Genomic DNA, 26,748 nt, shown 5'->3' with positions numbered 1-26,748 from the left:
GTGGGGGATTACCTCAATTAGGTTAGTGTCTGTCCATGTCTGTGAGCACCCTACCAACTTGGCCACTTCCCAACCTCCATTTCTTTTTAAAAGGTAGAGGTTCTGTTGTTTGTTTAAAGAGACTCCATCATTGCTGCCAAACTAAAGCAGTTAAAAAAAAAAAAAAAACAAAACTGACAATTTAGTGTACACGAAAGACAAACATTTTGGAAAGGAAGATTCTTCAGGCCCTGAACCTTCATTTTCTACCTATAAATTCCGGGCATTGTAGCTGTATCCTTAGCAGGTAGGAAAAGAATCAAACAAAATTGAAACTTTGAAAGTATTTTGCAAACCCTAAAACACTGCACACATTAAGCAGCTAAAGGACCACAGAAACATAGACAATTTAATTTCTACTGTGAACATTTTATTTTGACAAACTTTACAGATTCTTAAACTCACAAACTTTCACTTACTTAAAAAGCAAACAACAAACATCACACTCCAATATTTCAGGACTGAATACTCTAGTACCACATTAGCTGCATTTTATATCCCATAAAGCAAACTGACATTCACAATTACAAGTGTACAAACACACCTGTTTTTAAACTACACAGTCTCTTGTCAATAGATGCCTGTATTTTTGTGGCAACTATTGGTAGATACAACTTTATGATTATCAAATTATACAAATCATTTTTTCTACCCTTGATTTGGAAATTGAAAAATAAGAGGAATGGAGTAAAGAAAATGCTGCACTCACTGCACAAAGCACATTATGGCAGGAATGCTAGGAGTTCTCCTTTTGTGTTTATGAATTTTAAACTTATTAATTTTGTGTGTTTTTGTGTGTACCATGGCACACATGGGACACATGTGGAAGCTGGAGGATAATTTTCAGAAGTTAGTTCTCTCCTTCCACTATGGGTTCTAGGGCCAAACTCAGGTCTTCAAGCTTGTAAGACAAGCACATTTACCTGCTGAGCTGTCTGACCAGCCTGGGAATGACTCCAAAAAATTTATGTTTATCATAGTTTTAAACCTTTAGTATCAAAAGCAAGTTAAATGATGTATTTATTTGGTATCTAAAAGTCTAGCAAATTATAAATTTTATTCAATTAATTACAAACACACATGTGAAGAGCTTAATAATGACTGCTCAGTAGAACCCTGTGTGGTTCTGAACTATTACTTGTGTAGTTGCCTTCTCTTAACATGGAATTTAAGTCCTTAACGAGAACTGTAAGCTTATTCTGCACTGTAGTTAACATGTTTCGACATGGATTACGTGATTGCTTTTTATACTGACTTTTCACCCATACATACAGAAAAAGTGCTTATCAATGTAAATGATCTACTTCTTAAATCCTAATACAAAGACGAAGGCACATAAGCAGGTAACAACTTATGTGAATATGTGTAGTGCAGCCATGAGACTGTTTGGAAGCATCCATGTGTGCTTATTCTATGCCTTTCTTACTGCCTTGAGACAGCCTCTCCCTGATCCAGAAGTCATTGTTTCGTGCAGGCTGGCTCGCCACCAGGCTCTCAGGATCTGCCTGTCTCACTTCCCCATTACAGGTATCCTCAACTACGCATGGCCTTTCATGTGGGTGCTGGGGACTCAGACACAGGGCCTCATGCCTGCAGAACAAGTGCTCACTCTCACTGAGCCACCTCCTTAGCTGCAACCAATGTATTTCAGATGAATATCTTCAATCCATATTCAATCCAATTTTAACTGCTGTCTTTAGGGAGCTATCACAAATTTGTAAGAAACTTCTAGGACTTGGGAAAATTAGTTAAAAACAAAATCCTGCAGCTCTGTGCAACCATGCAGTATCCTCCACTCTGTGGGCATGGCTGCTCACTTGCTTTTCTATCTTGTAGGCTGTAACAACTGAAGTTTCAGCACTCACACCAGGAAGACTGAGAAAGAATTTGGTAAAATCAGTCAGTCTCCCACAGAAGTTTCTAATCTCGTTACAAGATTTCATAAATTTGTAAGTTAAATTTTAAAATAATTACAAAGCCATTTACTCTAACACAAATGAATGGAATGTAATTAAGAATCACAGTTATAAAACTCTTTAATTTTAAGGAATATTATTTTTCATTTATACGTAAGGAAATTCAATAACTAGCAGCACTGAAATACAGAAATGGTCCCATTTCTCTTTCCTTTTATAGAGTATAATAAATTGCCCATTTTTAAATGGGCAGACTATCTAGCCTTTCCGTAACTGCATCACAGCTCTTTGAGTAGATAAAAAAAGTAATAAAAATGAAAGATTTAGCATTTTGAACATTTGTGAAATGATGCTACAAAGCATAAAAACTATGAATGTATTAATAAAATTAAAATGTCTCTTACATGAGAACCATATTAAGTTGATTTAATAATTACTTCACAGAAGCATAGGCTTATTAATATTTATGTTGAGTTTTGCTATTTTCTAAGCAAGAAAAGGTTTGTAATGTAATATGTCAGTCTTAAGTATTGTAAGCTTTATCAAAAAGAATCCCCAGAATACAAAGCCCAGAAAGTTCAGAATTTAAGAGTAGCAAAACAAGTTAGTGATAAACAACAAGACATACACATTAAAAAAAAAAAGTACCATAGGTTGCTAAGTGTTCTTCTATTTAAATAAAAATTTGTGGTTAATTATGTACCGACTGAATAGTGTTATATAGGCACAAACCAGATTACAGTAACTTAAAAGCAAATGCTGCTTATTTCTTCAGTTCAGTGATTAAAAGTGAAATCCCTTTTCACTTTTAAAAATGGGAACAGCAACAGCAACAGCAACAACATTTCCATCTTGATTAACATGATTCTCATTTGTATTTTCACATTTCAACTCTGACCTTGACATTCTTTAGCACCTTAAGCAAGTGTGAATAATAGGAAATCAAGAAAGCCTGTAGTTTTGTTCATTTCCAAACATTATCAGCTTCAGTTTGCATTACCCTACACTTTGCATTTTCGGATGCCCTTAGCAAGTTAGAAAAACAGTCTTGAAATGGTTCTTACTTTGCATGTTATCTAGTGATGGTTAAAGCAAAGGGCCTCTAAGTCATCAATCAGTTTCAGTTCTCACAAGTTCCAGGTTACAAGGGTGGGGTGAGGAAAAGACATTTCCTTGCCCCAGAATGCTATCCTGAAAGAATTACTACTATTCACCCCAAGCCTGCAAGTTAAAATTCGTAATTTATCCTGTCTTTTCTGGTTCCACTTCTTATCCACAGCTAGTATTATTCTACCTTGAAGACAAATCTTCGCATTTCTCACACGAATTATTTTTTACCCAAATACATTGGACTTCGGTCTCAGTTTGAAGGAAGATGAATAGCCTTTAAAAGACTTTTCCTCTTCCTCCTCTTCCCCTTCCTCCAGTGGCTGTTCAGCTTCCTTGAACGAGGGAGTGTTGTGAATGATCTGGGTTCGGAACCGGATTTTGTTGAGTCGTGGTTTTATCCGTCCACTCGAGCTGCCCGAGGCTTTGCGTCCTGAATCTTTTGCTTTGCTTCCAGTCCATCCCTCGGTGAGGTGGTGATGGTGATGTTCAGCTCCGTCTTCCGAGGACTGCGAGAGTTTGTAGGTGATGAGGTGTGACGGCAGCACCTTTGAAAGTCTCCAGCGGCCGCTTCCGCGGCCGGTGGCGCTGTCTCCATCATCTTCGTCTAGGGCTCCCACCAGGTTCTTTATCTCTTCTGCAATGCTCTCACTCAGATACTGAGAGGCCTTTTTTCCGCTGTAGTCCCTGATGTCTACGTCTGCGTCGTAGGCCCCCACTAGTAACTTCACCACCTCCACATGTCCGTGCATCGCTGCCAAATGTAGAGCAGTGTAGCCTCCGCTCGACCTGGCATTGATGTTCACTGGCAGCTGGTGTTTGCTGGCAAAGTTGACCAACATGGCCAGGAGCTCCTGCCTGCCCTGCTTGGCGGCCCAGTGGAGACAGGTGAAGCCGGTGATGAAGTCTCGCTTCGACAGCAGTCCAGGCTCACAAGTGAGCAGCCCCTCTAGGCTGTCCCACTTACCCTCCGACGCTGAGAGCATCCAGGCGTGCTCGAGAGGGTCCAGCGAAACCGAGCCCCCGCCGGTGCTCTCCTCCTCGGCGGAAGACGAAGCCAGCGAGGCGCTATCGGAGTCACCCCCTCCTCTGCTGCGACCTCCTGCGGAGAAGCTCCCCGCGCAGCCGTCTGCGGGACACGCGCTCCTCTTTAGTTGCGGAGAGCTGCCCATAACTAAGTCCCTAAAGTTCTGACGGGCCGACCTCGGCGCATTTGGCCCATTAGGGGAACCGCCCCCTTCAGCTTCCTCACCACCGTGTGGAGGGAGTTTAAGGTTCTCGCTGGTCTCGGCGCCCGGCGCCCAGGACACAGCCTGGACCTCCAGTGGCGAGTCCTTACACTGGGCCCCGCCTTGGGCAGGGGCCAGAGGCTCCTGGTCGCTCAGTCCGAGAGACAACTGTGGATCTGCCTCCTCTTGGAGCTGGCTGCCCCCGCCTGGTTCCGCTGGAAGGTCTGGGACTTCGGGCTCCTCCGTCACCTCGATCCGCGGGAGCTCCCGGGGAAGTGCGGCCTCATTCAGAGGGAGCTCCCCCGTACAGAACCTTTTCTTAAGATGCACGTACTTGGTACCATCCGCGGGATCGGTGCGCACGGTGGCCACTGCGTTGACCAGTTCCTTGAAGTGCTCGCGGGCGCGGGTGCGCTGCTCGCGCGGGCCACCCAGGGCGTCCCTGAAGTGTTGCACCAATTCCGAGTGTCGGGCCCGGCCCCCGCGCTCGGCGAGAAAGCGCAGGATCGCCTCAGAGCTTGGCTCTTGCGGCCCCTCCATTCTCCGCTGCTCAGCTTCTCAGCCCCAGGACGGCTCAACCCGACATCATAGCCAGGCGTCAGGAGGACCCGAAGACTAGCTGGTTGCACGCGAAGCCAGGTTTTAAGAGTCTAAGCCCCGCAGACACCGCCTCACTGGGGCAGTGTCCCCGTAGACACGCCCCGCCCCGCCCACTTCCGCTTGGGCCTCAATCTCTGCGCCAGTCTGCGGCCCTGTGGCCCCGCCCACTTCCGGGCTCCGTGCGCGCTCGCAATCACTGTTTCCGTCTGTGGCGGGAGTTTGTGTACCCAGAGTTTTCTGCGAGTCCCATGTTTCTGGTCACCCTCCTGGCCCACTGGCTTTTTGTTCAAAACGAACGAGCGGAGGGGGTCACACCGGGAGAGGCTCGCAGGGAGCGCGGGAAACTTTGGGTAGTCCCTGGCGTCCTCCCACCGCCGTCAGCCTAGGCCCCGCCCCAGCCCCCCAGCCAAGGCCACCCCGCCTATTAACGGCCGCGGGTCGCCCGGCCCGCCCCGCGCCCCGCCGGTTACGCCCAGCGGGTCTCTCTCCGATCTGTCCGGGGACGCGCGTTTGGGTCCGGACCTGAGACCACCGTGTCGCTACATCTCACCGGGGCTATGGCCTCACTGGACGACGTGCGGGAGCTGGTGAGCCCGCGCCCTTGTGTCTCCCGGTCCCGGTGGAACTCCCTGAGTTCCTGTCCCGCCTGGTCGCCTCTGGGCCAGCGGGATTGTGACCGTGTGGCTCCGGGACTCCGCGTGGCTTGGAGAGTGGGCTCCCTGCTGCCGCAGGGGGAGGGCTGAGGAGCTCTGCCGAGAGACTGTGTGTTGGGGGAGTTGTATTTGCCAGGCATCCTGATCCTGGCCGAAGTGGTGGTGGTGGTGGTGGTGGTGGGGCAGTAAAGTAAATTCCGGAGGATGATTGGTGTCTGTCACTTGGTAACGGTTTTTATTTTTGAGCAGGCCTTGGAATCCGCCTAGTTTGTGCAGTTGCGTACACGCACGTGACTGCTAACCGGGAAGTCGGCTTCCCTAGCTTTTCCAGTGCTTGCGGTTTTACTGTACTGCTTGGTGGTTCTGTTTTGCTTTCCCATCCCCCTGGAATTAAAAGAACACATCATTGATCCTATATTTTGTGCGTTTTAAATAACTTTTTCCATACCTTGTTTTACTTGATATGGGATAGTAAGCCGTTATTGGATAGTTATCCGAATGGTCATACTATTTTCGAACTACCAAGCTCTTAATCTTGCCTTTGTTCCCATCGTTTTAGTACTGTACATTGAATGTTAAGCTGCTGCATGGCATAAAATAGCCTGTTTTTACTCCTCTGACAGCCTCATGCAGTAAATGACTTTTTTGGCTACTTATTAATTTGCCTTTATCCAATATTAATGAAAATAATCCTCTTAACTATTAAATACTTTGACATTGGTAGTATATGCCGGCTTCTTAATCTCAAGCAATATTACTCTAAACATTTTCCAAGTAACTTCCTGCTTACTGAAACTAGTGGCTCTTACTATCTTTCTATGCTTCATTTTAGTTGTAGAACTGATTTCAAGATTAAAATAAAAATAATAGGTAAATCAGTATTTCTGTGTGAACCATGACCATTGACATGAAAATTCATCATATTCTTCGGCTATAGAAACCTTAATGGCCATCTAGTAAAACCACTGTCTAGTGAAAAATATCCTCATTTAGTGATTTAGCAGTACCATCTAATTCTTCAGCATGATGAAACTTTATTTCTTGTTAAATGTATCCTCACTAATACAAATTATTACATATTTTTTTGAAACATTATCTGTTAGACACAGTAACTGTATTCCCATCCAGCCCCATATTTGCCATGATGTCTACTGTGGGTGAATTATTCAGTATCTACATGTGAATGGAGTTTTAACATGTTTAAATCGGTTTATTGCTTCATGTAGAAAGAGGTTTATATTATAGGTCATATACTTTTATAGAAAGCAGAAAACATTGTCATTATTTGCAGTTAATAGCAATAGCATTTATAGTGAAGTTCTACCGTGAGGATATATGTTCTGAGGAGCAACAGTCATAGTTTTATCAGCTATTCTTTACATTGGTTTTGATTTACTCAAATGAATCTGAGACATCTCAGTTGATAAAGCTATGTTATTATCATTAAGCTGATTATTTCCCCCTCATCTGATAGTTGTTGAGAATATATTTTTGCTGCCAGTCTTCCCTTGTTTGCTTCTACTTAAATGTCATTCCACATGTAATTGTATTCATTACTTTCATCGATAAATGAAGGTGTAGAGACCAGAACTTTATCTGGAAAAGTCCTGAGTGTTCTGGAATAGTAGCAGTTCTCTTTCTGGGTTCCATAATTTTTTTATATCATATGTTGGGGGTTCTGTTTTGGGAAATGTGGTTACCAAATTGTTGCATTAGCCACGAATTCACCGTACCTAGGAATTTTAGGATTTCTGTAATTCTTATTACAGACTCTTAAGCCCTTTTAAGTGAAGGAATAAAGAAATAGTTGGGGAAATGTTTTTAAAGTAAAGCAGAGTTGGGATAAAAATATAACCTGAAGTTAAGCAGCCTTCGCAGTGGGGGGGGCACGACGATTGAAGTTAAGCAGATGTCTGAAATGCAGCCTTCGCAGTGATGGGGGGCACAACGACAGTGAACTCAGGCTTCGGCATGTCACTGTCACTTCTGTTGTTTCTGTAACCATGTAAGATGCTTGAGAACTCTTGTAAGGGAAACAAGTGCTGTTGTTATGTATAACATAACCATGATGGAAGAAAAGTTAAAGCCTGTCAGCTCAGCCATAGTACATTTAAGGCAATCCAAAGCTTCTTCGTTTTAAAGAATTCTAATTACTTGATACCCTGGCCTGAGACAAATGACTGATGTGAAACACATGGCAATTTAGTAGAGATGAGGCAGTAATCATCTAGTTAGCTCTGGATGTGTTTGAGGAATATTTATTGGCAGAAGTATAAGTTGAATAGGAGACATTTTCATATATGTCAGGCGTGAGTAATATAACTGAAGAACATGGTACGTAAGTTAAAATGTACATTGTGAAGAATAAGGGTTTTGAGTTGGGTTGCAGGAGAAGAGAACATCTGTTTGGGTAAAAAAGTGGGGGCCTGGTGTACTGGTTTGCCACTAAAAGTGTATGCTAAATGTGGGTTTCCCACTCCAAGCTCGTTTAAACAGTCACAGGTCAGAAAACTTACGAAAGGGGCTTATTGAAAGTAAGATAGAAGAACTGAAGGCATCTTCTGACTACTTTCTCCTAATCAGGTCAGGTGTATGCGTCAGCAGCACATATACTGAAATTAGAATGCAGATTTGGGGACCTCTATATTTTTCTATTTTGGGGGAACAGGGAGACCCGTAGGATTCAAGAGAGGGTTAAGGGAGGCTGAAAAAGGGGCCAGTGAGTAGCATTAAAGAATATTGTATAAATGTTTGGAATGTCATATTGAAAACCATTATTTTATATAAATGATAATAAAGCAACGAGATTAAGCTTATGATAATATATACCTTTAAGCCTTTAAAGAGATGGGGTGTGTGAGAAGGATGAGGCAGGAGGAGCATAAATTCAAGGTCAGCCTAGGCTACATAGTGACTTCAAGACTGGCTTGGATTAGAGAGAGAGACATTATTTCAAGTAACAAAGCAAAACAAAAACTAAGATTCCCAGTTTATTCTACCCTGCATGTTGGCCTTATTTATGGAGGTTATGAGAAATCTTTTTTTCTAGTTAGATAATCATATTTAAATAAGTAATGCATTGTGAAATAATAGGTGTAGAATTTATCCACAGATACCTATTTTGTGAGTTGTCTATACTATTTTTTTAATTGTCTAATGAACATTATACAGAGTGGTATTTTTGTTTGGCTGTAGGTATGCTATATAGCAAGAATATTAGTTTGAGTTGTGTCAGGCCAGAATTAGTGGGATACTTTTGAAAGTTCAAATAGAAAGATGTCTTATTGAGGCAGTTGTTACTAAGGCAGTACTGTGTATGTGTAGGTAAGAAACGTTACTCACAGGTGTCTTTCTTAGTTTAAGCCGCCAACTTGACATACTCCAGAGTCACCTGTGGCAGTCTCTATGGATAGATTGCCCAGATCAGATTGGTCTGCGACCATGTCTGTGAGGCTTCTTGATTGTTAGTTGATGTGGGAAAATCCAACCCACTGTTGGCAGTGCCATCCCCACGGGAGTTTCTGAGCTGTGTAAGAAATCCAGCAGAGAGAAAGCAGAAAGCTGGGTCTTCTTCCCTAATACAGTCTGCTAGTCTGTTGTCCCGAGACCACTACTATTCATGGTTATCATTGAGATATGCATATTGGTTCCTATCATTTTGTTTGATTTTATAGTGTTCCTAAATCTCTTTTGGTTTGTTGGTCTGGTATTTATTTTTCTCCTGTGGTATTTGGGTATTTCCTGTCTGTAGGATTCCTTCCATTATCCTCCTCCCAGTGTTTGCCTTAGTGGTCACAAATTGCATTAGTTTATTTTAATCATACGAATTTTAATTTTTTTATTAGGATAGGTAATTTTACTGAGTATAATAGTCTAGACTGACAATATTCAGAATACAGATCTCTAAGCCCCTCTTGATGTAAAACTTTGTTGTGACTCATCAGCTGTTTTACTATGCTTGGTTCACTTAGTTATTAATTAGACATGCTGACCAAAAGAAACCTGCTGGAGTGGATTTATTTGGTTTACACTTCCAGGTCATAGTACATCATTGAAGCAAATTGGGGTGGGTATCATGTAGTAATACTGCGTGCTGGATCACATTCAGATTTGCTCATTGGCTCATGCTCAGCTAGTTTTCTTCCACAGTCCAGAACCACCTACCTCGGGATGGTACGCTCCACAGGGGGCTGGACCACCACATTAATCATGAGTCAGGACAATATCTCACAGACATGGAATTCCCTCAGATGACTGTAGTCAACAGCTGATGTTAGTGAGGAAGGATACCCCTCTTTATTCTGTTTTTAGAGTTTTAACTAGGGCCTGGAGAGATGGCTCAGAGGTTAAGAGCACTGGCTGCTCTTCTGGAGGTCCTGAGTTCAATTCCCAGCAACCATACGGTGACTCAGAACCATCTAAAATGAGATCTGGTGCCCTCTCTGGTCATGCAGGCAAGACATTGTATACAGAATAAATAAATAGAGTTTTAACTATAATATGATGTGGAGAGTTGCTTTTCTGGTCCTGTCCTTTTTGTTAGGCCTCTTATATCTGGATGAGTACCAGTTTCTCTAGAATGGGAAATTTTCTTGTAAATATTTGCCTTTGGCAGAGAATTCTTCTATCTCCATAATTTATAAATTTGGTTTTTTTCATGGTGGCCTAAAACTCTTTCTTTCTTTCTTTCTTTCTTTCTTTCTTTCTTTCTTTCTTTCTTTCTTTCTCTCTCTCTCTCTCTCTCTCTTTCCTTTCCCTTCCTTCCTTCCTTCCTTCCTTCCTTCCTTCCTTCCTTCCTTCCTTCCTTCCTTCCTTTCTTCCTTCCTTCCTTCCTTTTTCTTTCTCTCTTTCTCTCTCTTCTTCCTTTCCTCCCTCCCTTCCTTCTGTCCCTCCGTCCTTCCCTCTCTCCTTCTGTCCTCCCTCCCTATTGACTTTGGCTTGAAAGATGTAGTTCCTCTACATTCCCTTCAAGCCCTGACACTGTTTTCCACATTACCTATACTGCTGGTGAAGTTTGCCATTGGGTTTTTCATTTGCTTTAATGTATTTTTTTCTTTTCAGTGGCATTTCAGTTTGGCATTTCTTCATCAATTCTCTCTTTATTGAAGTCTGTTAATGTGTTCATGTCTTTGAATTTTTGAACTTTTTCTTATTTCCTTTCTTCCTCCCTCTCACCTTCCTCCCTCCCTCCCTCTCTCCCTCCCTCTTTTTCTTGACTTCCATTTTTGTAGTTCAACCTCCTCCCCTCCTCCCCCTTGTTTTTTTTTTTTATTATTATTATTGTTGTTGTTGTGGGATTGGCACTTAGAGCTATGGTTACTATCCCTGGTCTTCACTGAAAGTGAGCAGCCATCAGTGACAACAGTCACTATCCAGTGTCAACATACCCTTGGCTGTGCTCTGCTTCTGTTGTCACATGCTATGGTTTTCCATGCTTGGGTACCCTACTCTATGTCAGTTCTAACTTGCTTCCCGCTTCTACCCTCTTCTGTGCATGTTTGAGCGCAGGGCACCCTACCCTGGTCGCATCCTGCCTGCTTCCCTCTTATGTGTGTTCTGTGGGTCCTCACATGCCTGGATGCCCTACCCTTGTCTCTGAAGCCTCTGCCCCTGCATTTTTGCTGGTCTCACATACCCAGGTGACCTGCTCTCGGCCAAGTACTGCCCATTTCCCACCTATACTGCATTGTTGTGGGTCCCTGTGTTCTTGGACACTCTACTTACTCTATGTCAACTCTGGTTCATGTCCCATTTCTACTGCCTCTGCTGACTGAACTTTTTTGTTGTTTGAAATTTTCCCAGAAGAGAGCTGTGGAGGAGTTGTGCTTCAAAGCTTACTGCCTTTATTGGGCTCCCCGTGTAGCACAGGTCATGAACATGAGGCAGTTAACCACTATGCTTCTCATTGCTATATTTTTCCTTTATTCTTTTCATTCATAATAACCTGTCATACTGTATGCTAATATCCTCTCTTGCTTATAGTCATTCCTGCAACCCTGCCTTCCTCAGTGCTTCCTCAGTATTGAGTTAGTGCCCAATACTTTTCTAACATTAAGCCTGTTGAAATTCTGGGTGATTCCAGTATCCACTTAGATTGTCCTTTCAGACTTTGCCTTTACAGTATTTGACCTCCTTTTCTTCAACATTCCTTTGTTTTTGTGCTACTTTAGCCACTCTTGCTTATAGATAATGCCTTGACTTTGTCGTTACCAATAGCTAATATTCTTGGCTTCAGGCACTCCACTTTGACTATATATCTACCTTGCTTGTTACTCTGTTAACTATCCCAAATCCCTCAATTATTAGATCCAATCTATTATTTTGACATGCTTTCTGTTTCTCTTATATCCTTCTTGCTCCTATCTTTAGTCTATTATTATAGACATTTATTATAATTTCCTTGCACACCTGAGCTGCTTCTTTTGCTTCATAATTCTTTCCTGGAAAAATTCCACACTTAAGAACACCAAACTGGGAGCGGGATATAACTGGGATACAGAGTTAATAAAATGTAACTTAAAAAAAAAAGAGAACACCAAACTATCTCTAGGTTCCACTCTTATTCCAGGTAGAGGAAAATCATAACAGCAGTCTCACTAAAACATTTTGACCTTAATTTTTTTTTTTTTTTTGTAGCCAGATGTGATGGCACATGTGTGTAATCCCAGCCCTTGGGCAGGCAGATTGCTGTGAGTTCGAGGCCAGCCTGGTCTACAAAGTGAGTCCAGGACAGCCAAGGCTACACAGAGAAACCCTATCCTGAAAAAAATTTTTTTGGTCACCTATGATAACTAATTTTCATTGTCACATAATGGGATTTATAATCATCACATGTTTATGAGGGTGTCTGCAGAAAGATTTAACTGACCAAGGAACACATCCTGAATGAGTAGGGCACCATCCAATGGGCCAGGGGCCCAGACTGAATAAAAAGGAGAACACTAAGTACTAGTATTCATCTGTTTCTACTTCTTAACTGCAGGCACCATGTGACTCCTTAAGTCTGCCACCATGGCTTCCTGTCATGATTGACTACTCTAAAATTGTGAGCCTAAATCAAACCTTAAGTTGCTTTTCTTAGGTATTTTGTTACAGCAAGGAGAAAAGTAACAAATTCATCACCTTTCTGTAACACCAAATTACCTGTGACAAGTAAAAGTTTATTTTGACTCACATACAGTTTTGGAGGTTTTATTCCATGACTAGTTTACCTCAGTACATTGGGTATTTGGCAGAGACATGTTAGTAGTGAACCAACGAGAGAGCTATCTTTTGAGAGCTAGGAAGCAAAAGAAAGAAACAGGCCAGTGTCCCACAGGCTTCTTTGAGGGCACACTTGAAAGTATCTTAGCCCTGCAGTGACCTCCACCTCATGTTCCCTCATTTGGATATTATACCAATGAAGGGACAAGCTTCTACAGGCTGTTGGGGGACATTCCAGATTCAAACTTCAACAACTCCTGAACATCAGGTACTCCTTATGTGACCTAAACTTGGATTGCATTTGTGTGAGTTTCTTTGATGCTGTAATAGAACACTGACCCAAAGCAACTTGAGGAGGGAGGGATTTGTTTCATCTTGACTTTCCAGTCCATCATCAAAGGAAGCAAAGGCAGGTCAAGACAAGAACCTGGAGGCAGGAACTGAAGCAGACTGAGGGAATGCTGCTCACTATCTTATTTCCCATATCTTGCTCGCCTGCTTTCTTCATACAACTCAGGACCACCTGTCCACTAGTGGCACCACCCACAATGGTCCTGGACCCACCTTCATCAATCATTAATTAAGAAAATGTCCCAAAGACATGGCCACAGGTCAATCTGATGGAGGCAATTTTATTGAGGTTCCCTCTTCCTACGTGACTCTATCTAGTTCATGTTGACACTTTTCTAGTTCCCTTACCCTCTTATTCTTTCAGATCAAGATTTCACTTTTTTTTAAAAGGTCAAATAATAAATATTGTCAGGTTGTGAGCTAGGCAGTGTGCCAGAAGCTATGAAATTGCCACTGCTGCAGGAAAGCAGAATATGTGAGTAGGAGTGGCACTCTCTTCCCTGACGCTTGGATAGACTCCACACATTTATGCATTTCCTTTATTCTTTTAGGCTTGCTCTGACTCTTGGAGTTTTTTCTAAACTCTTCAGTATTTTAGAACTAGAGTTTCCGTGGCTCAATCCTGTGATTCTTTCTCTGTTTCTTGTTTTTTTTGTTTGTGACTTTCTTTCTACTGATCATTATTTCAGTTGGGACTGTCTGTTACATATCCTGAATGCTATTTTCTTTTAAAAAATACAATTGGTTGAGAACTTCATAAGTGAATGTACTGTATATCATGTTTACCCCTCATCTTCCCATTCCAACTCCTCTAGTACCCCTCACAACTTCCCCTCAAATTAATGACCTTTTCAATTATTATTCACATACGCACACATGCACACACACAAGCTAATGGAGTCCAATTAGTATTGCCCATATGTATATATGTTTAGGGCTGGCTGAAGATTGTTTCTACTTGCTGTGTTTTGATCTGCTCCCAGATTAAACCTTTTAAAACAAAATGAATTCATGTTTCTCTTACACAAGAATCCTTTCAAAGCTATTCTTTGTTTTTTGAGATTATAATTACATTTCTTTATTTTTTTCTCTGTACACCCTCCCATATACCCATCCACCATGCTCTTTTTTTAATTTTGTTTTTCTTTTTTTATTAATTACAGTTTATTCACTTTGTATCCCACCTGTAGCTCCCTCCCTCCTCTCCTCCCAAACCCACCTTTCCTTCCCTCTGTGCCACTCATACCCCTCCCCTAGTCCACTGATAGGAGAGGTCTTCCTCCCCTTTCTTCTGATCCTAGTCTATCAGGTCTCATCAGGAATGGCTGCATTGTCTTCCTCTGTGGCCTGGTAAGGCAGCACCCCCCTGAGGGGGAGGTGATCAAAGAGCAGGCCAATCAGTTCATGTCAGAGACAGTCCCTGTTCCCATTACTATGGAACCTACTTGGACACTGAACTGCCATTGGTTACATCTGTACAGGGGCTCTAGGTTATCTTCATGAATGGTCCTTGGTTGGGGTATCAGTCTAGAAAAGACCCCTGTGCCCAGATTTTTTGGTTCTGTTGCTCTCCTTGTGCAGCTTCTGTCCTTTCCAGGTCTTACTATTTCCCACTTCTTTTATAAGATTCCCTGCACTCTGCCCAAAGTTTGGCTATAGGTCTTAGCATCTGCTTTGCTACCATGCAGGATAGAGACTTTCAAAGGCCCTCGGTGGTAGGTTCCTGTCCTGTTCCCTGTTTTCTCCCTCTTCTGATGTCCATCTTGTTTGCCTTTGTGAATGAGGATTGAGTATCTTAGCCAGAGTCCTCCTTCTTGATTAGTTTCTTTAGGTGTACAGATTTTAGTATGTTTATCCTAGTAACCCAATTAAAAATGGGGTACAGAGCTAAACAGAGAATTCTCATTAGAGGAATATTGAATGGCAGAGAAATGCTCAACATTCTTAGTCATCAGGAAAATGCAAATCAAAAAGACCCTGAGATTTCACCTCACACCAATCAGAATGGCTAAGATCAAAACTCAAGTAACAACACATGCTGGAGAGGATGTGGAGAAAGGGGACCCTCCTCCATTGCTGGTGGGGATGTAAACTTGTACAACCACTTTGGAAATCAATCTGGCACTTTCTTAGACAATTAGGAATAGTGCTACCTCAAGATCCAGCTATACCCGAAAGATGCTCAAGTACACAACAAGGTCATTTGCTCAACCATGTTTGTAGCAGCTTTATTCATAAAGCCATAAGCTGGAAACAACCCAGATGTCTCTCAACGGAGGAGTGGATACAGAAATTGTGGTATTTTTACACCATGGAATACTACTCAGCAATAACAAACAAGGAAATCATGAAATTTGCAGGCAAATGGTGGGAACTGGAAAAGATCATCCTGAGTGAGGTATCCCAGAAGGAGAAAGACACACAGGCTATATACTCACTCACAAGTGGATATTAGACCACCATGCTCTTTTTCAAATTCATGGCCTCTTTTTTTTTCTTTAATTGTTGTGTCAATCAATCAATCAATCAATCAATCAATCAATTTATCTACACATTATGTGTTTATACACACAGAAAAATGCAACCCTACTCTGTTACTTATATGTATGTTTTCAGGGCTGACTATTTCTTATTAGATACCCAATTTGTGCGCTGTTTTCTGGGGAATACCATTTCTCCTGTTCTCAGAATTCCTCCATTCCCTTTAGTTTGTAGTTTTTTGGGTAGATTTGAGGCCTCTTGAACTTTTTCCATTTCATGTTAATATGTTTATTGGTGCTATCCTTGTTCAGCTCATATTTAAGTAGTCATGCTGGTGAGACTTGATGGGTATAACTCCTTACATTTCTAGGAGATACAATCTAACAGCAAACACTCTGTTCCTCTGGCTTATACAGTTTTTCTGCTCCCCTTTCCACAATGATTCCTGAACCTTAGGTGTAGGAGTCTTGTGGCAGATTTATCTGTTACATGTAGATAACACACCACATAAAACATATTGACATGTACATTTTGGGCATGCCAAGGAGAAGCTATGAAGTGCTTCCTTTAAGTGAAAGGTAGACTGTACTAATTAAGGGAAGAATATACAATTATGTGCTAGGGTTGAAATTGTCAGAAAAGAAAATGAAATCTAATACTTTTATTACAAACTACAGAAGTTATAGTCATAATGAATGGTTAAGATAGAAAAGATGTGTAGGGTTCTACATTACTGGAGTGTAGTTTCATCTACCAAGGCTCTAGGGATATATTCCTTCCCTGCATCCCCCATAAAGAGAGACCACTGTTTCCAAAATTGTACCAAACTTATGCAGATTCATATCCTAATTTCTTTCCTGCTTTTTGTAATATCTACCCAGTGATCTTAGTTTAAGACTCATGGAAGTACTTGTAAAATTTCTGTAACACAGGTGGGACCCACAGCCTCTTTAGTTTCATCTCTTCTGCTGTCCTCCTTGCACTTGAGTGGGAGATTCCTTAGGCCTAAGTGATAGTTCTTTGCAGCTTTGTAGCTATACCATTTATGATTACATATTTTGCCTTGACGATTCTTCAACCGTTTTTGCTTTATTTGCTTTTCTTTCACAGTGCTTTCTCTGACACTTCAGAGTACATTCTTTTATAAGTCTCAATTGTACTAAAATTTAAATTACAAGGATATTGACTAACTTAGCTTTGATCCACAATGCCTGGTACTTGTCACTTTCTTTAAAATATATGGCTATGGCTTTTTATTAATACTTAGTTCATTTGGGGAGTAAATGAAAAGTATATTATTAGTAGATTTTATTCTGTTTCCTTGGTGTCACCTTCCTGCTCTGCCCTGCCCCAATAGGGTCAATTTTAAGATGTTTCTATGAATAATTATTTCTTCTTTCTTACTCTTCTTTGGCTTCTCTTGCATTTTCTTTCCCTACCCTTGTGAAGCCAGAAACTTCTCAGTAATTAGTTTCTCTGTCATTTGGCTTGCATGGAACAGTGTCCAAATAAATCTGATTTCCTTCTCATGACAAGAAAATACAGTTTTATTTTGGTTTCCTTATTAATCCATTATGTCTGTAATGCAGTTTTTATGACTCATTCTTCATTGTCACCATATCATACTTCCATAGTTATCAAACTATAGTTCCATAGTTATCAAACTATAGTTCTATAGTTATCAAACTATAGTCTGGTTATGAGTCTTAGTATCTGCTTTGATACACTGCTAGGTAGAGTCTTTCAGAGGCCCTCTCCGGTAGGCTCCTGTCCTGTTACTTGTTTGCTCCTATGTCCAGTGCACATCCCATTTGTCTTTCTAAGTGAGGATTGATCATCTAACCCCGTGTCCTCTTTCTTTTTTATCTTCTTTAGGTGTATAGATTTCATTATGTTTATCATATCTTATAGGTCTATATAAGTGAGTATATACTATGTATGTCTTTCTCCTTCTGAGATACTTCACCCAGAATGATCTTTTCTAGATCCCACCATTTGCCTGCAAATTTCATGATTTCCTTGTTTTTGATTGCTGAGTGGTATTCCATTGTATAAAGATACCACAATTTCTGTATCCATTCCTATGTTGATGGACATCTGGGTTGTTTCCAGGTTCTGGCTATTACAAATAAAGCTGCTACAAACATGATTGAGCAAATGTCCTTGTTGTATATTTGAGCAAATTTTGGGTATATATGCCTAGCAGTGGTATAGTTGAGTCTTGAGGAAGCGTTATTCCTAATTGAGCAGAGTGCAGGGAATCATATGAAAGAAGGGGGAATTAGTACAACGTGGAAAGGATAGGAGCTCCACAAGGGCCAAATATATCTGGACACAGGGGTCTTTTCTGAAACTGACACTCTACCAAGGACCATGTATGGATAAAACCTAGAACCTCTGCTTGGTGTAGCCCATGATAGCTCAATAACCAATTGTTTTCCCATAGTAAGGGGAACAGGGAGTATTTCTGACAGGAACTCAATGGCAGGCTCTTTGATCTCCCCATCCCCAAGGGAGGAGCAGTCCTGCCAGGCCACAGAGGAGGACTTTGTAGCCAGTCCTGAAGATACCTGATAAAACAGGGTCAGATGAAAGGGCAGGAGGTCCTCCCCAAGCAGTGGACTTGGCAAGGGGCACGGTGGAGATGAGGGAGGGAGGGTGGGGTTGGGAGGGAATGAGGGAGCGGGGATATAGCTGGGATACAGAGTTAATAAAATGTAACTAATAATAATAATAAAAAAATAAACTATAGTCTGCATTGAAAACGACTCAAAAATAAATTTTTTCTTTCTTTATTTTTATTAATTACAGTTGAAAATAATTATTTTCATATTCCACTGAGTTTCCAAACAAATTTTGTGTTTCCATGTGCCAGAATTAACAAAATGCATTTGAATTTTCTTCAGTTCTTTTATAGTTTATGCAGTACTTACAGATTTTTAAATTTTCTGGAAATTACTTTGTCATACTGTGAGTTAGGGGAACCTGGCTCCCCAGATATTGCTCTGGTATATCATCAAAGGATCACAGGGAAGGAGTGTATTCAAACATCTGTAGTCTATTTTATGGAAGAGAAACTCACCAAGAGCTGGTGTGGAGTAGAGAGTCAGATTTTAACAGGGTCAGGGGAAAACATTCCCAAGGAGTAGAGCTGACTAGCGAAAGGGTGGTGGGCTACCCACAAGTTCTGCACTTGGGCCCTGGAGAGTTAAACAGTTACACAAATCATGTCAGTGGGAGCCTTGCCCTTCATCAGGGAGGCAGAACTTTTATGTCTGGAGAAAGCAAACTGGTTGGGAGATAAAGGATTTATTGGTCTCAGGCTGTAAAGGTATGCATGAGATTAGAAGTACCAGATTAGATATGATACTTTAATGTCAGGCTGAATAAATCTGAAATGTCCCCTTAGATTACTTTTCACGCCACAGAAGATATTTGTCCTCTGTTAGATTAGATAACATTGATAAAACAGTAGGGTACTCAGTGCTCAGTGTTCACTTCCTCATAAAATTTATTATTATTGCAGTGCAGACTAGAACATTACATCATAGAATGAGCTAAATAATAGGTAAAACAATCTCTTGAGGAGGCTCAGAGAACAAGAGTGACAAACAGCACAGTTGCAGAACTGTTGGCTTTTATTAGATACACAGAAGAATCCTGTAAACATATGTACTTAGATTTGTGCGTCTTCCCAGGAAGGGTTCATGGGAGACTGGTAAGCTTTCAGGAAGTGACCTGAGAAGCTAAGGAATCAGGAGTGAAAGCATTAGAACTGATTTTGTAATATTATTTTTATTATTAATTTTTGAGAATTTAATATAACAGTACTGTATTTATATAATTTCTTTCCCTGTCTTTCCTCCTCCAACTCTTCCATGCTCTCCTCACCCCACTTCATCTCAAATCCATGACCTCTTTTTCTTTAAATATATATGTGTACATGTGTGTGTATGGGTGTATACATATAAATAGAACTTGCTGAGTCCAATTTATTGTTGCTTTATGTATGTGTTTAGGCGTACTTGGGATTAGATAATCTGTCAGTGGGCTCCTCCCGGGAGAAGAATTATTTTCCTCTCAGCAGCAATTAATTGCCTATGTTTATCTAGATATAAGGGTCCTGTGAGGTTTTCCTGTTTACACTGGCATGACAACTTATGGTGTCATTGTACTGGATTTATTTAGATAACCAGGTTGTTGAGATTTCATGGATGTAGTTTCTCTGTTGTGTATATAAGACACTGTCTTGTAGCAAATGCCTAGACCCTCGACCTCTTTCATTCTTTACGGCCCCTATTTTGAGGTATTCCCTATACATTAGGTATAAAGATTGTGTTGTAGCTTTGTCAGTTTTGTACCGTTCTTATTGGTACTGTTTGCATTAAAAACAAAACAAAACAAAACACCTGCATTTGTATTAATGATAGTATTTTTTGTGATGGTAGAAATGGAATTTCAGGGCCTTGTTCATGCTAGGCAAGTGCTCCACCTACTGACCTATAATCTCAACTCCTTAATATTAAAGAAAAAGTTACTTTTATTGTATATCTTGTGCTGTACTCAAAAGTATTATAGTAGTGACACTGAGTCAGGGCAGCTTGTTTTTTCCCTTCCTTCTCAACTATTGGGAATTGTATGCTTGGATTTGGTTTACAGATTGTGGCAGTAACCTTATCTATCATTCAGATCGTAGTTGTTAACCTTCCTGATTCCTTTTTCTTCTTTAGGCAAATTCAGGAATAGTAATATGCATAGCTTAGCTTTGCTGTAAAGATTGTATAAGAAAATGTATTTATTGGGTTAGTACACTGTGGCACATACATGTCTTTTGTACACACACACACACACACACTTTAGTAGGTTGACTAAGTAGCTTGTTTAAGTGTAACTATCCCTGCTTTCCCAGATATACTGGGACTGGAGCATTCATAACATTTCTGTTTTTCCTTACCATGTTATAGTGGAATATACCTATTTCTGAGGACTACTTTGGCTTATTAGAGTACTTCTTAAAATAGCTAGTTAATTTCTTTATATTCCTATAATGTTTTCTAAATAAAAATAATGTTAATCTTAGCCTTCTTCTGTGTAAATGGGAGCTTACTGATTTCTTATTTCTATGTGTGTATATTAATGCAGTAGTTCATATATTGAATGTTTTATATTGTGCAAGGCATAGTATTTTTTCTTTTTAATTTTTAAGTTGTCATACAAAGTAATGGCTTCGTTATGATAATTTCATGCATATTTGTCAGTATACATCATTCTTACTCATCTTAATTCCCTGCTACACTCTCTCATCACTGTGCCCCTTCCTGCTGATTCTTTCTCTTCTCTAGTCATGTCACATGTATTCCATTGCCCTTTCATTTTTCATGCCTGCACCTTTCCTTAAGATCTCTTTTTCATGCCTCATGGCTCTTCTTTTTGTAGTTAAACACACACAGACACAGACAGACACACACACACAGTCTCTCTCTCTCTAGATTATTCATACAGGAAAAACTATGGTATTTTTCTGCATTTGGCTTATTCAGTTGATGGTTTCTTGTTCCATATATTTTTCTGAAAATAAGTACTGTTTCATTTTTCTTTATGCCTGAATTCCAGGTACATTGTGATTAAATGCATTAGTTGACTATCAATTTAACTAATGAGTCACCAGTATTGTGTCATTGTCATATTAAGGAAATAAAAGCATTTTCCCATGGAGTCATTTAACCCAGAGTGAGGCCAGATTTGAATTCTCTACTTTATGTTCCCTGTGTCCCAGTCCTCCTAACAAAGTGCGTCTTTTGCTTTGTATTTATTGAGCTGTGCAAAAAGCATCCCATGGGGAAGGAATGGGTTACTTGACAGAAATCTTTAACAGAATTTTATAAGATATTAAGTCACTGGCTCCAACTGACCCAGATTGCAAAAAGTATTATGATATCATTGTTCATTAGTCAATATCCAAATGTTGTAGTGAACATTTATGGTAGATATTTATTTTAAAAGATTGCTTTCATCTTTTGGTTTTGTTGTTTTCAGCAAATGAACATGCATTGTTTTGGGTCAGGGTGTGGAAGAGTACATAATTTAAGATTACAGCTATGGTTAGTTTAGGTTGTAAAAGTTGATTACATGGGAAGTCCAAGGCAAGTAAGACATTGTTCTTTTAAAAGCAGGTTAAACAAAAAAAGTTGAGGACACATTTGGATAGTGGTCTTAAGTGACCTCAAGGTGTATTATTAATTCAGCAAAAGTTCCAGTCTTAGAATATCTTAGAAGGTATTTTAAATTAATTAACTAATTAATTTGCTTTACATCCCAATTGTAGCCCTCTCTCACCTCCTCTCCTCCTGGGCTCACCCTTCCTCTCTCTTCCCCACATCTCCCTTCCCCTCCTCCTCAGAGAAAGGGAGCCCTGCCCCACCGACCCATCCCAGCACATCAAGTTACATCAGGATTGAGCATATCCTCTTCCACAGTGGCCTGGCAAGGCAGCACCACCAGGGGGAAATGATTAAAAAGCATGCAAGAGAGACTTGTCAGAGACAGTCCTGGCTCCCCTTCGTAGGGAACCCACCTAAAGACCAAGATACTCATTGGGTACATATGTGTAGGGGGCTTAGATCCAGGCCATACATGTTCTTTGATTGGTGCTTCAGTATCCTCAAGCCCCACCTTGACCCAGGTGAGTTGGCTCTGTTGGTCTTGTGGAGCTCATGTCCCCTCTGGGTCCTTCTATCCTTTCTTCCACTATTCCACATGACTCTCTGTGCTGAGCCCAGTGTTTGGCTGTGATTCTCAGTATCTGTTTCTGTCCATTGCTGGGTGGAGCCATAGGAGATATTTTTATCATAATGCATTGTCATAATATATGTCTGTATATACTTAATACATTTTTTTATTTATTAATGGATACCTAGCCTGGTTTCTTTTTCTACCTTTTTTGAGTATAGGAGTGAACATGGACACACAATTATCTCTGTGGTCTATTGGGTAAAGTCTTTTGGGTATATAATGCATGAGTGGTATAGTTGGGTCATATAGTAGTTCTGTTTTAGTTTTGAGGAACCTCATGTTGATTTCCATAGTGCTGTGTCAGTTTACATTCCCAGCCATAGCATATGAGGGTGCCTCATCCCCCAGATTATTACCAGCATTTGCCTTTTTTCTTTTTTCCTTTTTTCGTTCTTTTGATGATGGCTATTCTGACTCGGTTGAAATGGAAATCTCAAAGCAGTTTAATTTTTATTGGCTGTTTGTTTTTTTTTGTTTGTTTTTGAGGACTATTCTGCTCCTTGACTTGTTTATTGATTTAAAGGTTTTTTTTTAATTTAATTTTGCCGTTCTTTATGTTAGAAGTAAGATTGTGGTGCAAAGAAAGAGACTATTACTCCAATTGAAGTGTCTCTGCTTACTCTTGATCAAGAGTGTGGATTGCTTGCCAAGCTGAGCAACAAATACACGGGAGTAGAAAGTGTATTTGACTTTTTATCTTAATGCTGGTGGTGGTGACTATGTCTCCTCATCCCCTAGACCAGGGTACAGCCTCACATGGATGTACTTCCTCCAGCAAAGCTGCACCATCCAAGACAGCTCAAAGAGCATCACCAGCTAGGAATCCAGTGCTCAAATATCTGAGCTTAAGGGGGACATTTCTCATTGAAACCATCACCAACACCATGACTGATTTGTAGAGGGCAAGGGCCTTTCCCGCCATTCCATGTCCTGTCTCTTTGCACTGGTTTATATAATCTCATTTGTCAATTCCTGGATTATTTTTTATGCTCTTGGGTTCTTTTCAGAAAGACCTTGCCTATGCCATACTTGAAGTAATTTTCCTCTCACAGCTTCTAAGTGTCAGGCTTTACTTTTTAAGATCTTTGACTATTTTGAGTAGGATTTTGTTAAGGGTGAAAGAGATGGATCTAGTTTAATTCTTCTACATATAAGTATCCAATTTTCATTTGGATATTCATTCTCTTCAAATAGACTTTTTAAAGTCATATTTTTGATACCTGTATAAAAAAATTAGGTGAGTGTAACTGTATGCTCTCAGGTCTAGGTTTTTCTGGTCTATACTCTTGGTCTGTCTATTTGTTCAGTATTGTACAGTTTCTCTTACTAATTTTTTTTTGGTAGTATAATTTTTTTAATTTGTTTTTTTGAGACAGGGTTTCTCTGTGTAGGCTTGGCTTTCCTGAACTCGATCTATAGACCAGACTGTCCTTAACTCACAGAGATCCACCTGCCTCTGCCTCCCGCAGTGCTGGGATTACAGGCATGCGCTGCCATAACACCCATCTTAGTAGTATAATTTGAGACAAGTTCTGTGATACTTCCAACTTTGTTCTGCTTAGTATTGCTTTGAATATTTTGGGGTCTTTTGTGGTCCCAAATGAATTTTAGGATTTTTGTTTTAATTTTGTGAAGAGTATCATTGAACTTTTGATGGGAGATTGCAGTGAATCTGTAGATTGCTTAAGGGAATGTAACCATTTTTCAGTATTAATTCTGCCAGTCCATAAGCCAGTAGAGTGAAGACTGCTAGGCTCTGAAATTAAAAGGAAATAGATAATGTCTTCCCTGATGAGTAGTGTTTCTGTTTAAGACTCAAACTTTTTTTTTTAATTTTTATTTTTTGTAACGTTTGTTTGTTTGTGGGTGTCAGGGTGCATGTGTAGGAGGGGTGAGTTTATGGGTGTGATGGTACTTGGCCAGAGGATAACTTACGGGAGTTGTTTTTATTTTTCTACCATGTGGGTTCCGGAACCAAACTCTGGTCATTAGGTTTGATGGTAAATATCCTTACCTGCTGAGTTATCTTGCCTCTCCTCACCATCTTTTTCTTATGTTAGGACTCAGTTTCATGTAGAAGTTTTTCAGTTTGAGACCATCCGTATGCTTGTTAGAGAGTTTTCTCTGGCATGTTGGGTATTATTGTACTTGGAATTCAGTGTTTTTGAGTCCAAGACTATGAGGGGGTGTGGAATTCTACTGGCGCTTCTATTTATTTGTTTGCTGGGTTTTCTCTTCTTGCCTGACTCCAGTTGTTTTATTCCTTTTGGGAGTGGTGGTTAATTTGTCAGTTTTGTTTTTTCTATGTTCCGTAGTTCTTGCCTAAGATTATTTGCATCTGTAGGTGAGATTTTGCCAGGTTTTCCACACTTCCCATGTGCCCATGCTGCTGCTCTTCTATATTCTTTGGACTAACTGTTCTGTGCTCTCATGGAAATTTTCTGATTTAAAGTATCTTCCATGCTACACTTCTTTTACAAGTGATACAGTCAGAGCTGCTCCATTCTTTCTACAGTATATCCAGTCCTTGGTCAGATTCTATACCTCACACACTCTCTCCAGCTTGCTGTTCCTAAAACACTCATACCCAGCAGGTTGGATCTCTTTGGTGACTGCTGCTGCTGCTGGTGCACTGGCAACTACTGCAAATGTTGACCTTGTGGAGATGGAATGATACATGTTGGTACCAGTTCCTAGTTATTCAGGCTACTTTTGTGGGGTTGTATGAAGATCTCACCTGGCTTACTTTCCTTCTGTGCAGCATGCTGGATTATTTTGTTTTGTTTTTTCCTTAACACATTTATTTGTCCTATTGTTAGTGGTGACAGGGATGGAGTGCAACTCTAGTCACCTTCAGCAGCCTGAGGAGTTCCCTTAATATATTAGGACCTCACTTTAAGTAAAAGTGAATCCTTGGCTTTGACGAGAAGAATCTCAGGATGAGTTAGCATAAAGGAGAGTTGTAATTTACTAAAAAAGAAAGGTGCTCAGGGAGAGAATAAAGCACCACGGAGCATTTTCAGAGGTTTGGGAGCAAATACAAACAAACTGAACAGCAAGAACCCAAAATACATTCAAAGGAAGCAAAATGAATACCTTAAAACAAATGTTACAAAAGCAGACAAAAATGGTACTCAGCAAATAGAATCCTAAACAACCAGATCAGAGTAAACCACCAACCAAACCACAGGAAGCTTGGCTTCCCCAGAATTAACTCATTAGTTTGCACCAGCAGATGGTTGGGCACCGGAGGCCCTTGCTGGCACCTGGTCTGGATGTGGGGATTTATTTAGTATTGTCTTTTATTCCCATAATTGATGACATAAAACAACAGCAACAGCAGCAAAAAACAAACCCAAACCAAACAACACCTCCAGCCCTCACTTTAAAGGGGATCAAGAGTTTATTCTGAAGCCAAATATGATTGGCATGGCATAGGAACGAAGATTTAGGTTATCCCAAGTCATGTGTTACAGTGTGGTAGAGTTTCATGAATTTTACAGTGAAAGAACAAAGAAAGTCATAAATCAAGATACTTTTCCATTGCATTGGAAATAAAAGATGAGATACAACAAAGTGGAGAGCCACCTTAGCTGTTGGCTGATGACATTCATAGTTGCTGATCTAGTTTCCTTTTCTGTTTTGATGAACACCATCAGTAAAAGCAATTTAGGGAGGAAAGGCTTCATTTTTTCTTAGAGGTTACAGTCTATTTTTGTGGAAGATCAGGGTAGGAACTCAAGGAGAACTGAAGGAGAAACCTGAAGCAGTCAAAAAACCACGCTTGTTGCCCTTCTCTTTGGTTTGCTTACAGGCTCATGTTTTTTTTCCTAGCATTCTTTTTTTTTTTTAAATTAACTTCTTACTTTTATTTTTTTAAAGATTTAATTATTTTATGTATATGAACACTATTTTCATGCACAGTAGAAGGGAAGAATAGCCAGTGCTCTTAACCTCTGAGCCATCTCTCCAGCCCCAAATTTTTATTTTTTATATTAATTATACTTTATTCACTTTGTATACCAGCTGTAGTCCCTCCCTCATTTGCTCACAATCCCACCCTCCCTCATGTCCTCCCATCCCCCTCTCCAAGTCCTCTGATGGGGAGGTCATCCTTCTCCATCTGACCCTAGGTTATCAGATCTCACCAGGACCGGCAGTATTGGCTTCCTCTGTGGCCTGGCAAGGCTGCTCCCCCCCTTCAGGGGTGGTCAAAGAGCCAGCCACTGAGTTCATGTCACAGACAGTTCCTGTTCCCCTTACTAGGAACATACTTGGATACTGAGCTACCATGGGCTACATCTAAGCAGGGTTTCTTGGTTATATCCATGAATGATCCTTGGTTGGAGTATCAGTCTCAGGAAAGACCCTTGTGCC

At 40.6% G+C, this 26,748-nt stretch overlaps 2 protein-coding genes across 3 annotated transcripts in view; one reads left to right on the top strand and one right to left on the bottom strand.

Moving 5' to 3' along the window:
- Positions 1–393: 393 nt before the first annotated feature.
- On the bottom strand, positions 394–4,917 carry Sowahc (sosondowah ankyrin repeat domain family member C). The gene has a single exon (XM_055614340.1). The coding sequence runs from the start codon at positions 4,829–4,831 to the stop codon at positions 3,290–3,292; it is 1,542 nt and encodes a 513-aa protein (XP_055470315.1). The 5' UTR covers positions 4,832–4,917; the 3' UTR covers positions 394–3,289.
- Positions 4,918–5,058: 141 nt separating this feature from the next.
- The window catches only part of Septin10 (septin 10), a 90,844-nt gene continuing 69,154 nt past the window's right edge, over positions 5,059–26,748 (top strand). The window contains exon 1 of one of the 2 annotated variants that reach the window (XM_055614319.1): positions 5,059–5,478. In XM_055614319.1, coding sequence (XP_055470294.1) covers positions 5,449–5,478 — 30 coding nt within the window. In that variant the 5' untranslated portion in view covers positions 5,059–5,448. The remainder of the gene's footprint in view (positions 5,479–26,748) is intronic. The other variant, XM_055614327.1, reaches the window with a different exon arrangement.

Source organism: Psammomys obesus, unplaced genomic scaffold, assembly GCF_907164565.1.
Source record: "Psammomys obesus unplaced genomic scaffold, mPsaObe1.curated_primary_1811, whole genome shotgun sequence".
Taxonomy (NCBI): Eukaryota; Metazoa; Chordata; class Mammalia; order Rodentia; family Muridae; genus Psammomys; species Psammomys obesus.
This window is presented reverse-complemented; position numbering and strand designations above follow the sequence as displayed.